The sequence below is a fragment of the Grampus griseus genome (assembly GCF_964374135.1).
Source record: "Grampus griseus genome assembly, chromosome: 8".
NCBI lineage: Eukaryota > Metazoa > Chordata > Mammalia > Artiodactyla > Delphinidae > Grampus > Grampus griseus.
In genome coordinates, this window is record NC_139002.1 from 104,830,004 (window position 1) to 104,843,968 (window position 13,965).

Here is a 13,965-nt window from a genome sequence, read left to right on the forward strand (position 1 = left end):
CAAATCACCTTTGTCTCCAGAAATCAGGGCCTCGGGCCTCGGTGCGGGTTGCTGTGAGCACGCGTTCCCCTGCTGCTGGGCGCCCGGAAGAGCAGGAAGGTTCTGTCTGGCTGGGGAGACCGTCACAAGGACCAGTGCCACGAGGCTGCTGGGGAAGCTCCGAGAAGCGGCCCCGAGCCAGCCTGGCAGGGAGAATGCAGAAGGGAATATCAAGGAAGGCCGCCCAGTGGTGTTGCTGAGCTGTCTTCAGGGCGAGAGGGATAAGGCCAGAAAAGGGGGGTAAGACCAAAACAGCCTTCCTGGTTGTGGGAACAGCATGTAGAAAAGGGCAGGAGTGGACAAGAAGTTGGCCAACGCATCAACTTTGCTAAAGTTGGGGAGGATGGGGAGAAGGGAGCCCGGGGAAAGGCTTGGAGGGGAGACGGGCCATGTGAGTTCAGTGAGTACTGCTGCCTGGCCTGCAACCCTGCAGACTTAGAGGTAGGTCTGTTGTTGGCTCCTTTTTTGCAGATGTAGAAACTGAAACTCAGAGAGGCTAGGTAACTAGCCCAAGACCACACAGCCAGAGCATCTCAGAGCTGGGATCTGAGCTCAAGCTGTCTGGCTCCTGAGCTCATGACTTAACTACTAGACCACAATGCCGCCTTCCCCAGCTTCTCGACAGTGGGGCCGAGGGGCAGCAGAGAAGCCCTTCTGGATCCCAGGCTGCTCTGGTTTTCCCCTCCCCTCCCCTGGAAGATCACAGCAAGCATGGAAGGAGGAGAATCTGGGTAGAAATTCTCAGGAGGCCTGCCCACCACAGGGCCTGAAGGAAGAGCTTCTGTGGAACACCACCCCCACCCCCTGCAGAGCCCGGCAGACAGAGGTAACCAATGAGACAGGCCTTACAGGAGCCCAGGAAGGGTGGAAACCAGGGAAGGCTTCCTGGAGGAGATGGAGGCACCAGCCTCACTGGGTGGCAAGGGCTGTGCAGGTGGAGAAGGGAGAGCAGCCTCAAGGCAGGGAAACTGCCTATGCAAAGGTGCCACAGGTGTCTGGGGAGCCACGCAGCCAGCTGGGGCTGGAAAGGCCAGGTGGGGCTGAGCTGGGGAAGCTTCATGTCCAGGGTGAGGCCGAAGGTCCTGGTCCTGCTGGCAATGAGGCCCTGGGCAGGAGAGGTCAGAGGGAGGGAGGGAGGCAGGGAGGGGGGGCTGCTCTAAGCCGCGTTGAAGTGATGACGAGGGACATCAGCGAGTGCTGCTCTTGGTCAGTGAGGAGCATCCCAGCCGCCTTTAGCAGGGCCCAAACCACCGTACTCCCATCTCTTCCTGCCTCTTCCTCCCCTGCCACTCCACTCTTCTCCCCGCTCCTCCAGCCCCAGGCCCGTGGGCCTGCTTCAAGGGTCCCAAGCCCCCTCTGTCTGGGAGCCCTCAGGAATAGCCAAGTCCCACCCAAGAGGACAGGTATGGAGGTCCCTGTCCTGACAGCGGCAGTGGCGGTCCACGCCTGCGTGTGGGAGGAGCAGGGTGAGCCACAGCAGCTCGAAGCTTCACTTCCTCCCTCCTGCTTTGTCTATGCCTGCAGACACCTGAAGGGACAGACCAAACAACTAAAGGAACACTCAGACTGGGCCACGGGGCTCCCTCACTCTCCACCCCCTCCCACCCTGTTATCAACCTTCCCATCCCACCCAGAAGGGTCAATAATGGCGAGGCAGGGACAGGTGGCCTGCGGCCCCAGCCCTGAGCTCCAGTTAAACGGCAGCCAGAGTTGGGTTGGTCTGGAGAGGCCAGACAGAAGGGAACTTGGGAGAAGAAGCCCTTCTGTGTTCCACCTGCCATAGGCTGGGTCTGCTGCTTACTTGCTGTGTGACAATTCCTTCCCTTCAAGAGCCTGTTTCCCCATCTGGAGAATGAGCGTATTAGTCAAGAAGGCCTCTAAAAGCACCCACACCCCCACTTATCAGCCGTGGGATCTTGGGCAAATTATCTAGCCCCTTTGTGCCTCAGTTTCCTCATTTGTCAGAGGAGGATAAGAATTATACATACTTCACAGGATGGAATTAAATGCCACATGCCAACTGACTGGCACACAGTGGGTGCTCAGTAAACGTGAGGTCAAGGCTTTGGGTGGAGGAGTTCTGGAGCTCTGGGATCTGGTGTTTGGGATGAAAGGGAGGGGAGGGGACATCGGGAGGGGACATCCCAGGAGGCATCGGGAGCAAAGAGTCTGTGTCCCCTTCCAAGGCATCCCAAGGGGCAGGACTGGGCCTATGAAGTTCCACCCCCTCTGGCACCAACTCCAGGGTGCCTCCATGTCCCTCCACTCCTTCAACCATCCATAAACACTCCACACCCCAAGCCGGGAACCCGAAGCAGAGCTGGCAGCCCCGGGTGATGACGGTGCAGGGAGCAGAGCGGCCACACGGGGGCAGCAGAGACCCGGCCCCGACAGCAGGGGATTCCGGCCTCAGGGAGAATGGGGGTGGGAGGTCAGAAAATGGGGCAGAGGGGCCAAGGCCAGGGGGGCCTTGGAGCAGATGGAGGCCGGAGGGTGGTCACCTGTCTACTGACCCGACACTCAGGTCATTCGCTGAATTCACTCATCCATACAACTGTTGTTCCTTTGTTTCTTCAGTTTGTAAATGCTTTTGAAGCAGTCCATCTTCCTTCCTTTCTCTTTCCCTTGCTCCTTCCTTTTCCTTCCTTTTCCTTGTCCAGCCAGTGAACTGGACATAACATCCTGAGCCACAGCTGGATGCCAGCCTGGGGCAGGCACTCCTGTCTGGGATACAGAGATGGGTGGGACTTGGCCCCTGCCCTGGAGGTGCTCAAGACTTGGCTGGGGAATGGAAGATCCTGCCTGGCCACCTGCATCTGAAGGAGGGGATTCCACCTCAGGCCGAGGGCCTGGGGTCTGCAGGGCAGTGACCCGCTGAGCAGGGTGCTGAAGGACTCTGGACCCGGGACTGGTGGGGCCTCAAGGGGATGAGTCACCCGCAAGCCGGTAGTGACCAGCAGCCACAGAAAACAGTAAGACAGTTAACAGTACCCTGACCAGGCGGACTGTGACTTGGGCCGCCTCCCCACTCCAAAATAAACTCCAGGAAAACGGTGCCGTCCAGGGCCTGGCAATGTCTGAGATTTGGAGAAATTCCCTGCCAACCAAGGCAGATTTCCCCAGCCCAGTGACTAATCTCCCTCTCACAGAATCAGGAACGCAGAGTGGGAGTGAGGCTGGGTTTAACATCAGGAGACCTGGGTTGAAATCCTGGCTCTGGGTCGTGCTAGCCTGCCACAAGCCAATGCCTTTCTCTGAGCCTCAGCTCCCGATGACCCACCCTGCCCAGCTCACGGTCTGAGCACTAAATGAAATAATGCACATGAGGTGTGATGTTGGGAGACAGCCCAGCTTTGTCACCAGACCTGGGTTCAAACTCAGAGCTCTGCCTCCTGCTAGCCTCTTGGATCTTAGACAAGAGCTTAAACCTCCCTGGGCCTCAAGTGTCCCATCTGTAAACCAGGGCTAACACTTCCCACCTGCGAGGGGACAGTGCCTCCACTCGGTTGGCAATCCATTAATGGGCGCTGTTACTATTAGGAAATGTTCAGTGAAACTCCAAAGCATGACGCATATCAGGAGTGTCATTAGAGTGATTATCCCCATAGCAACCAAGGCCAAAAGCCTCTGTCTGACTCTCAGCTCCCTCCACCCCTTGTCTGACCCCACCTGCCTCCCAGCCTTGCCACCCAAAGCCTGATGACAGCAGTAGTGGAGAGACTAGGGGATGACGAGGCTGACAGCTGATCGCTGGGGGATGGGGTCCCTCCCCACCACTCCTTGGGGCGGGGAGTCCTGATCAGTGGCTACACACCCAGCCTGGTGCCAGGTCACTGTCCAGCCCTTTGGTGGTTTTGGGGAGGAAGGGGCCTAAAGATTGGGGATGTCCTGGGGCACTCCCTCCATCCAGGTGAGGCTTCATTCAGCCTGCTGACTGTGGCCCTGGGTGAGCCTGGAATGGGAGTCAGGGGTCTGGGCTCTGCCTCTGTGCAGGAGGGGCCGTGACTCTTGCCCTGGCTGCCTCTTTGGGCCACAGTGAGGTTTAAAGGGGGCTGAGGGTGGTTTTTCACCTGCCTGGCTTGGAACTCCATGAGGAATGATGTCATGACCTGTGTGGGGAAGGGTGTGAAACCCCAAAACTTCTGCCCTCTGTTTGTCTGAGCTTCAGTGAAAACAGTCCAAGATCTGGGGGCCCTTGTGCCCATTTTTTAAATACATGTTTTGACTCTGTCTACTAACAGGGGTGGGAGGTCGGGTGACAGTGAGTTTCCAGTTCAATTCTGTCTTTATTCCTGGCGTCCAAAGTGCTTCACTCTCCAGGCCCTAATTAACCCTCAGCCTCACCCCCTGCACCAACTCCCCAAACCAACCTCACCATCATCATAGGGAAGAACCACACCACGCCCCCCAACCCCCGGCAAAGGATCCCCCCCTCCCCCTTGCTTCCATACCTTGCACGTGCTGTTGCCTCCGTTTGGAACACTTTATCCTTCCACTATCTAACTGTGTCTCACTTTTTCCTGCAGACTCTGGCCCCTTTTCTCAGAAGGGTTTCCTGACCACCCCCAACCCCGGTGAGGAGCCCCTCTTCCCGACTCCCGTCCGCTGCCTGTCCCCCCCACCGTTGTAGCTCTTATCACAGTGATGTCCTGCCTGTCTCCCATTCTAGGCCGTGGGAGACTTTGACTTCAACGGTTCAGGGTCCCCAGGTCCGTGGGCACAGGGGGCCATCAGTGTTGGTTAAATTATAAGAATCACTCACACATGGCATCACCAACCACGTACCAGACCCTACTCTAAGCGCTTGACAGATGGAAGGTTCCATCGCTTTCTCCAGACCATGACCGAGGCAGAGGTGAGACCCGCCTGTAGTGAGACTTCCTGGTGCTGGCTGGGGGAGGGTAGGCCCAGCTGGCAGTGCCAGTGAGTAACGCATAAAGGCCTGCCAGATCACCCCCTTCCCACCCGCCCTGAAACACCTGTAGGGAGGCCGTGGTGTGGAGGGCTTCTCCAGAGCCCTGGGGAAATGCACATTCATTCATTCACTCATTCATTCATCCATCAAAAGTCACCAGCTCCTGCTGGGTGCCCCACCTAGGCTGGGCACCAGGTACCCAGTCCCTGTCCCCAGCAAGCTAGTGGGCCAGCAGGGCTGACCCCCACCTCCCTTCTCCCGGGGAAGGGGGCCAGGACGCTCCTCTTTCCCCGTCCACACCATCATGGCCCAGCTACGTGTCTGCTCCCCATCAGACCAGGGTGCGCTCCTGAGGACGGAGGCCGAGTCTCGGTGCCCACTCCTGTGACCTAGCGCCCCACACAGAGGTGTGTCTTCCTCGGGCCGCCTGGGACCTGGGACGCGAGGGGCAGGGCCCAGCCGGCGCCAGGCCACGGAATCCGCCCGGCCCCTCACCTGAGCCGCCAGCCGCCGCCCGCACTTCCTCGCCCCGCCCCGCCCCACCCCGCCCCTTCCACATTCCTGCCCCGCCGGCCCCGAGGCCGCCGCTCCGCTGCGCCTGGCCCTCCCTCCGCTGCCCCGCGATGAAGGCGGCCCAGGCCTCAGGCGAGGAGGCGCCGCCCGGCGCGCGGTCCGTCAAGGTGGTCCTGGTGGGCGACGGCGGCTGCGGGAAGACGTCGCTGTTGATGGTCTTCGCCGAGGGCGCCTTCCCCGAGGTGAGTGCCGGCCCCTCGGGCTCAACGGGGCGCCGCGGCCTGGGTGCATCCTTCTCCACCCCGGGAGGGAAGTGCGCCCGTTCTGCCTCCCCGCAGAGCGTGGGGTCGAAGGCAGTTCTCACTTTGCCCGCGGGAGTGACATCGCCTGTCAAGTGCCAAGAATGCCACCTGCCCGGGAGAGGTGTCCCGGGGAATGACTTAGGCAGCCTGGGGAACATAGCGTGTCCTAAGAGAGCACTTGGGGGCACAGCCTGGCTAAGTGGGACGGACAGCCTTGGCTTCGAATCACGGCTTTGCGACTTACAGCTGTGCACCCTGGGGCAAGCCGCTTACCCTCTCTGTGCCTGTTTCCTTAACTGCTTAATAGGAATAACCGTGGTGCCCACCTCCCAGGGTCGCAGTGATGAGAGAGTTCATACAGGTCAGGGGCTCAGCTCTGAGCTGCAACAGGAAGGACTCACTGAAAAGTGGCCAGCGTTTTTCTTGGGAGACATCATGTCTTCCCCCAGCTCTTGCCCCTACAGTGGATGTCCCGTGGGCTCAGCCTTGGAGAGTAAGAGCACACCAGCCGCTCAGACAGCTGGGTTAGCACCTCAGTCTCCTCCAACAAACTCTGGGGCCCTCAGTACTTTGCTCAGCCTCTGTGAGCCTCCGACCCGTCACTCGACCTCGCCGGGTGGAGAGACCCGAGGGTGGTGGTGAGGTGGAAGGTAAGGCTGAGAGACGGCCCCGAGTACCTGGCATGTCCTTGACGCCTGAGCATGTGGACTGTCACTCCTTCATTGACATGCCTACTGCCTGTCCAAGCGGACTCACTGGTACCAGGACGGGCTGGACACACCCACCCACCGTGCCCCACTCAGCCCAGTTCCCCTGGGAGTCCATGCGTGGGTCTGCTTCCAGCATCACGTCCCCCTGCCTGCTGATCCCAGACCCCGCCAAAGCCCTGGGGTGGTACAGCACTGGGGGGTTGGATGCGGGAGGCAGGAGCAGCCGGGCCTGCTAACCCAGAGTCAGCCTTTCTTTCCACTATGGCAGCATCGAGCCGACTCTTGCTTTGTGGTTTTTGGAGCTGATGTCACATCCTTTGGCCAGTCACATTTTTTTTAGCTGGGGGGAGGGATGTGTTTCCAGGCCCCCAGAGGCTGCCTGTTAGAACCCAACAATTATGGCAGTGTGGGGAGCACCACAGAGTGCCACAGAGAGGCTAGGCCAGCCGGGGCCCAGAAGCAGTGCTGGGAGGGGTGGTCGCTCACCACCACTGTCCTGGGCTCTGAGATGGCCTTGAGAGTGAGACCCATCCCAATTGCAGAGAGGTTACAGTGCGGAAATGGGCATCTCACAGTTGATGGACAGTGTGTTTTTCACAATTAAAAAAAAATTAATTAATTAATTATTTTTTTGGCTGCGTTGGGTCTTTGTTGCTGCACGCAGGCTTTCTCTAGTTGCAGCAAGTGGGGGCTACTCTTTGTTGTGGTGCGCGGGCTTCTCCTGGCGGTGGCTTCTCTTGTTGTGGAGCACGGGCTCTAGGCGCACGGGCTTCAATAGTTGTGGCTCATGGGCTCTAGAGCGCAGGCTCGGCAGTTGTGGCGCACGGGCTTAGTTGCTCCGCGGCATGTGGGATTTTCCTGGACCAGGGCTCGAACCTGTGTCCCCTGCATTGGCAGGCGGATTCTTAACCACTCCACCACCAGGGAAGTCCAGACAGTGCATGGTGAAGGACACTCTGAAGGGAAAGGGAGAAGAACATGCCTGTCACCAAAGGGCTGGACCTGCCTTGTCTAGGTTCCTCTCCTGTTTGGGGACCCTGATTTCCTGGGACCCGTCTGCCTCCAGGCACAAGAGACACCTCTCCATTTATTTATTTATTTATTTATCTATTTATTTATTTATTTATCTGGGCACCGCCCGGCTTGCGGGATCTTAGTTCCCCGACCAGGTTTCGAACCCAGGCCCCGGCACAGAAAGCACAGGGTCCTAACCACTGGACCGCCAGGGAATTCCCAAGAGACCTCTTCATTTAAAAGAAACACAAGGTTTGAGAGCTGGCAAGGCCTTCATTTTACAGATGGGAAAACTGAGGCCAGAGAGAAGAGTCTTGCCTCAGGGCACAGGGCCCCACAGTGTCCTCCCGTCTGTGGTCCCCCCACCCAGCCCTGAGCAAGGGAGCAAGGCCTGGGCACCCAAGATGCAGGCGGTCCAGCACGCCCCTTGGTGCAAAGGGCTTGTGTCGTGGCAGGGTTTTGAAAACCTTCTCCCCTGTTGCTCAGACCCCGTCCTTAAAAGCTCCCCCTCTTTATTCCTGCGCTTGTGTAAAAACCCATCCTGCTTCCATTCATCCAGCCTTTGTGGAGACGGGGTGAGCTCAGGCTCAGCAGGCCTGGGGCGGAGGGGCCTCTGGCCTGGGTGACCTCCCCCTGGGGCCAGGCAGGGCAGGTAAGAGAGACAGAAACAGGGGCATCCTGGTTGGATTGTGGAAGGTTGAGAGGCAAAGGAGGGGCCCCCAAAAGCTAGGAGCTCCCCAGGGCAGGCAATGAGTCTTTATTAGTTGCTCCCGGGTGTCCAGAATCGGATCCAGAGAGGGTGCTCATGAATGAATGAATGAATGAGTAAGTGAGTGAATGAACAAACATAGGTTAATGTCATTCCAGGAGGAGGGGACGGCAGGAAGGCAGGCTCAGAAATGGGACAGTCTGGACGAGGACAGAGATAAAAATAACAGTCCCGGCATGTGTACAGTGCTTATTTTCTACCAGGCCCTGTGCTCAGGGCTCCTCATGGAGCTCCTCCTTGAATCCTTTCAGCAACGTGCTGCGCTGGGGGCCTTAATAGACCCACTTTTTAGGCGCAGAGGAGGCCAGGGAGGCTCAGTGCCTTGGGAGGGTGCACAGCTACAGAGTGGCAGCTCTAGGCCTCCACCCACCAGCCGACTCCCCCCCAGAAACTACTCCACTCTGCTCCAAGCTACTCCAAAGAGCGGCAGTGCCGCGGGCACTCCTGGGCTCTGGCCTGGGCACTGTGACCACCGGCTTCAGATGCCGCCTTCTCAGCTGCCCCCTTGACCCCTTCTTCCTCAGAGCTACACCCCCACGGTATTCGAGCAGCTCACCGTGAATCTGCACGTGAAGGGCAAACCCGTGCACCTCCAAATCTGGGACACAGCAGGTGGGTGCCAGGCTGGGGGAGGGACAGAGTGGGAGGAAGGGACCCACTACCTTCTTTCCGAACCAGGGAGGCCAACCAGTCTCCAGGGAACAGGTGTTGGCCAGGATTAGGGCCCCCGGGAGCCTGACCCCTCCTCGCTTCGGCATCTGTGTCTGCTGTTTCCCCAGCCCAGAGCAGCCCACCATGTCCTGGAGGTGAATCGGAGCTCTTAGCTCTCAAGGGATGGACCGTTCCTGGCCTCCTGAGCGGTCCACCCTGGCTTTAGCTTCTGTAAGGTCTGTTTGAACGTGACCTCTGCCCTCTAGCCTCCTGACCTAGCCCATAAGAGGGTTCAGAGTCAAATCTACATCAGAACTCAAAGCTAAACTCTGGGAATCCCAGCAGCCCCCTTACCTTGGTTGGGCTGTGATATCTTTGCCCAGGTCCCGCCTGCCCCTTTCTTCTCATCCCCCATCCCCGCCCCAAGTCCAGGGCAAAGCAGGCTTCTGAGTGATGGCCTCAGACATCCCCCACTCCTTCCAGAACAGGGCTCTCTCAGCAGTGGCACGTCCCACAGGCCAGCCAGGGGAACACAGCCCCGAGGGGGACGTTCACGTGTTGGATCCTGAGGCACAGGTCTAGGCCCTGATCCAGACCATCCCCATCGACACCCGCCCCTAGTCTTGGTTGGGGTGACCTCCCTGATGCTGGGGAGGTGCTGACAATGGGCAGGAGATCTGGAGGGAGTGACCACCCCTATTCTACCCAGGGCAAGTCGACTACGACCGCCTGCGGCCCCTGTTCTACCCTGATGCCAGCGTCCTGCTCCTCTGCTTTGATGTCACCAGCCCACACAGCTTTGACAACATCTCTAACCGGGTGGGTACAGCGGGTGGGGGGCAGACAGGCACAGCCCCATAGCCGGGCCACTCTGCTCCACCCCTACCCTTGACCCAGCAGACTGTCAGAGCTCGGCAGGCCCTGGATGGCATCGGGTCCAGTGCCTTTGGCATAAATATGGGGAAACTGAGGCCTAGAGAGACTTAGTCAGGGTCCCCCAGGGATTTGGTGGCAGGGTCTGGACTGGCCGGCCCTCTGACTCCCGGTCCAGTGCTCCTTGTCTGCCCCATACTGCAGACTCAGAACGCTGTGGCTCTTTCTACCGTGACCCTGCCTGAAGATTCTGGGCGACCCAGAGGCCCCCGCATCTCCCCAGCCTGGGCCTGCCCAAGGTCACACGAGCCATCAGTTTCCAGCAGCCCTCAGCCTCCATCAGTGTGACTGCTGGCTCCCAGCGGCCTCCCAGGATGTCCCCCAGTTATCTCAGAGGTTCCCGAGGCTGCACACAGGTGTCAGGGAAACGGTCCCTTGAGTTCCTCTGCTCCTACCCAGCAGCCACAGCCCCGCCCCCACTGCTGCCAGGGCCTCCATGCGCGTGTGAACGGCATGCTCCAGGGTTCCTCAGAACACAGCCAGTGACAGCATTAGTAACCGTAACCACAACGATGATGGCAGCATTTATCGAGAACTTACTGTGTGCCAGGTACTGTTGTAGGCACCAAGGACCAGGCAAGTGGTGGCTGGGACCGGGGTGCCAGCAGAGGCGGTGGTGAGAGGCCAGCAGATCTGTTCAGAAGGCAGAACCGAACCGTCAGCATTTGCAGATGGATTGGACATGGGTGGGAGAGAGACATTTGACCAGAGCACCTGGAAGGTGGACTTGCCATTTCCCAAGATGAGAAGGAGCAAGCTGGGGGCAGGGAGGTGGGCGATGGAGGCCCGTTGGGCGTCCCAGTGGAGGGTCAGGCAGGCAGGCAGAAGTCTGAGGCTGCAGTTCCTGGGAGGGGGCAGGGCTGGGCAGATCCATTTAGGAGTTGCTGGTGGGGAAGAGCTGTGGACTGGGCGTGGGGGAGAGGGGGGCTGTCACCTGGAGACCTGGGGTCAACCAGGAGAGCGCGGCCCTGGGATGAAGCGCAGACCAGGTTTCAGAGGAGGGAGTGATCGCTGATGTCAGGGCTCAGGTAGGATGAGGTCTGAGGATTCCCTGTTGCGTTTAGCAAAGTGGAGTCGGGGAGGAGACCCTTTTCAAGGGCAGTTCTGTGGAGGGGAGGACTTGCTGGGACCGCACACCGGCCCCATCTGGCTCCAGAAGCCAGACGGTTTGATGTCAATTTTTCCTGAAACTGAGCAGGCGTGCGCTGCTGGAGATCTAAAGCCTGGATTCCAGGCTCCCAGGTTATAGTCCAGACTGAAATAACCAGGCCCTGGAGGCTCGCATTCCGAAGAGCAGCTGACACGGGACAGGAGTGCCCCCTCCAACAGGCAACAGCTGCTGCAACCATGTTGTGAGATGCTTTAATTTTAAAGCCTCACTGATTTCTTTACATATTTTACCCTGTTGGGGAGACGGTCATGGGACCCCTTACCTTGCAGAGGTAGGATTCTAGAGCAGGTGGGAACCGGGCTCTGGGTGCCACCCCCTGGGTTCAAATTCTGCCACTTCCAGTTGTGTGACCAAGGGCAAGTTATATAACGTCCCTGAGCCTCAGTTAGTGCATCGGTACAATGGGATTGATAATAGAACTTGCTTCATAGGGACTTGGGGGGTTAATGTGTTCATTACATGTAAAGTCTTAGCCTGGCACAGAGTAGTTCTCCCTAAACTGGCTTTGCTGATTATTGTTGTGGGAGTTACCTGGAGGGCAGGAGAGCGGCCCACTCCCTTGATGGCTCACACACACCCCCTCCCCACCTCCCTCCCCACAGTGGTACCCGGAGGTGAATCACTTCTGCAAGGAGGTGCCTATCATCGTCGTGGCCTGCAAGACTGACCTGCGCAAGGACAAGTTGCTGGTGAAGAAGCTGCAGAAAAATAGGTTGGAACCTGTGACCTACCACAGGGTAGGAAACCCAGCCCAGGGCACGGGGGTAGGGGTGCCAGGAGAGGAAACCCCTGGGGTAATGCTGTTCCGGCCCAGCCTCTCAGCAGCACCAGACATCTGGCACCCGCAGGGTGTGGGTCAGGGTAGGGGTTGATTTGGAGGCAGTCATGGTCAAGAACTGCCGGGCTTGGAAGTTTCCAGCTGTGGGATGGAGAGTGAGTGAATGCGGTGCACGTCAGATCCTGCCTACGCGCTTCACAGCCGGGGGGGGACCCCCAGGTCTCCAGTCCACAGGCCCCTCTCTGCAGCATGCCTGGGTCAGGCCGGGAAGTTAATTCGTTGATGCCTCGAGAGGCAGAGACCCAGCCGGGAACTGAGGCAGGAAACCCGATGAAGCCATAGATGGGCTTGGTCAGGCCAGGGGACAGGAGCTGTGGGTGTCCTAGGAAGACGCACCTAGGATGGCCAAGGGGGCTGGGGGTTGGCTGGACGTGAGGCCCCAGCGGCACCCACCTGACGGCGGCCCCGTCCGCTCTCCCTGTTAGGGCCAGGAGATGGCACGGGCCGTGGGCGCCGTGGCCTACCTCGAGTGCTCGGCTCTGCTCCAGGAGAACGTCCACACCATCTTCCAGGAGGCGGCCAAGGTGGCCCTCAGCAGCCGCCGTCGCAACTTCTGGAGGCGGATTACCCAGAGCTGTTGTGTGGTGACTTGATGGGCTGGGGCGCTCCTTCCCTGACCACACCAGCGGCACAGGAAGGAGCTGGGCGCTGACCTGGCCAGTTGGCTGGGCTGGACCCAGTCCCCAGGCTGTGACCACCGAACTGTACCCCAAACAGATGGACACCACCGAGGCCGGGCCCCTGACTCTGGCGCTGGTATCCCTGGACTGGAGAGAAACCCCTCTGAAGCCTGAGGAAGGGGGTTCCCGGGCTCACCAGCCCTGTGGAGGGCTAGGCCTGGAGACCCCTGGAATCACTCCCAGCTCCCAGCCCTGGACTACACATCCTGGAGCGGCCTGTGCAGCCTGGCGCCACCTCGTGGGTGTTCTCGGGCCTGCACCTTCAGGACCCGGTGGTGCTAGGACCCTCCAGCCAGAACTCACACCCTGCCCCGTCCCCCTTCGCCCTGCCCATCCCAGTGGTAACTGTAACACTAAAATGACATCACTTTTCAGTTGCGTCACGCCTCTTGTTTCGAAATGCCTTTACACACACGTTCCATGGTGGATAAGAGCACACCCCACGTAGGCACTGGACCCAGTGTAACTACCTTGGATCCAAATCCGGCTTTATCACTTTAGAACCCTGGGCAAGTTACTGGAATTCTCTGGGCCTCTCGTCTGTGAAATGGGACCAATCACAGATGACCTCATGGAGCTTTGGGATGAGTAAGAGCATCATGAGACACCTGCGAAGAACGTAGCAGGTGCCTGGCACACAGTAAGTGCTCACAAAAGGTTCACAGGTGTCACTTTTATTTATGATAAATACAATAGACAATATTCTATAGATGTATGTAATATGACTGATAAAATGGATAGTCAGGGTTCTGCAGGAAAATAGAGCCAATAGGCTCTATATATACAGAGAGAGATTTTAAGGAATTGGTCCCTGCGATTGTGGAGGCTGGCAAGTCTGAAACCTGTCGGGCAGGCTGGAGGTCGATGTTGCAGTCTTTTTTTAAAAAAAATATTTATTTATTTAGGCTGTGCCGGGTCTTAGTTGTGGCATGTGGGGTCTTCGTTGCAGGATGTGGACTTCTTAGTAGCGGCATGCGTGCGGGATCCAGTTTCCCGACCAGGAATCGAACCCGGGCCCCCTGCATTGGGAGCGCAGAGTCTTACCCACTGGACCACCAGGGAAGTCCCAATGTTGCAGTCTTGAGTCTGAATTCTGCAGGGCAGCAGGCTGGAAATTCAGACAGGGATTCCGTATTACTGACTTGAGGCAGAATTCCTTCTTCCTTGGGAAAACTCAGTCTTTTCTTTTAAGGTCTTCAACTGATTGGATGAGGTGCACCCACACAGAACCAGCCACTAACACCCACCCCCTCAGTTTCATTAGGAAACAGCTCCAGGGGTGGGACCACTTCCTCCAGGTGAGGGCTCATGGCTCAGGTTACAGAGCTGAGCTGAGGCAGAGGAAGTGATGTTAGGGACCTGCTCAGAAAACCCCACCTGGATTACAGGCTCCACTCCAGTGTTTTAATATAAGCTGCTCAGGGGTGGGA

General features: G+C 58.4%; 1 protein-coding gene across 3 annotated transcripts; it reads left to right on the forward strand.

Annotated features, from left to right (window-relative positions):
• Nucleotides 1-5,527: 5,527 nt before the first annotated feature.
• Nucleotides 5,528-12,909, forward strand: RHOD (ras homolog family member D). Of its 3 annotated transcripts, none has more exons than XM_082660370.1 (5): nucleotides 5,528-5,709; nucleotides 8,787-8,874; nucleotides 9,623-9,732; nucleotides 11,620-11,754; nucleotides 12,281-12,909. In XM_082660370.1, exons 1-5 carry the CDS (start codon nucleotides 5,578-5,580, stop codon nucleotides 12,446-12,448), a joined length of 633 nt encoding a protein of 210 aa, XP_082516496.1. In that variant the 5' UTR covers nucleotides 5,528-5,577; the 3' UTR covers nucleotides 12,449-12,909. The 3 variants fall into 3 exon arrangements, with proteins under 3 accessions (XP_082516496.1, XP_082516497.1, XP_082516498.1); XM_082660371.1 differs by having other exon boundaries at nucleotides 11,620-11,729; XM_082660372.1 differs by lacking the exons at nucleotides 8,787-8,874; nucleotides 9,623-9,732.
• The last annotated feature ends 1,056 nt before the right edge of the window (nucleotides 12,910-13,965 follow it).

Coding starts and splice junctions, on each gene's coding strand:
- RHOD (XM_082660370.1), top strand. CDS start 5,578: ATGAAGGCGGCCCAGGCCTCAGGCGAGGAGGCGCCGCCCGGCGCGCGG. Junction 5,710..8,786: donor CCGAGGGCGCCTTCCCCGAG/GTGAGTGCCGGC, acceptor CTTCTTCCTCAG/AGCTACACCCCCACGGTATT. Junction 11,755..12,280: donor AACCTGTGACCTACCACAGG/GTAGGAAACCCA, acceptor TCTCCCTGTTAG/GGCCAGGAGATGGCACGGGC.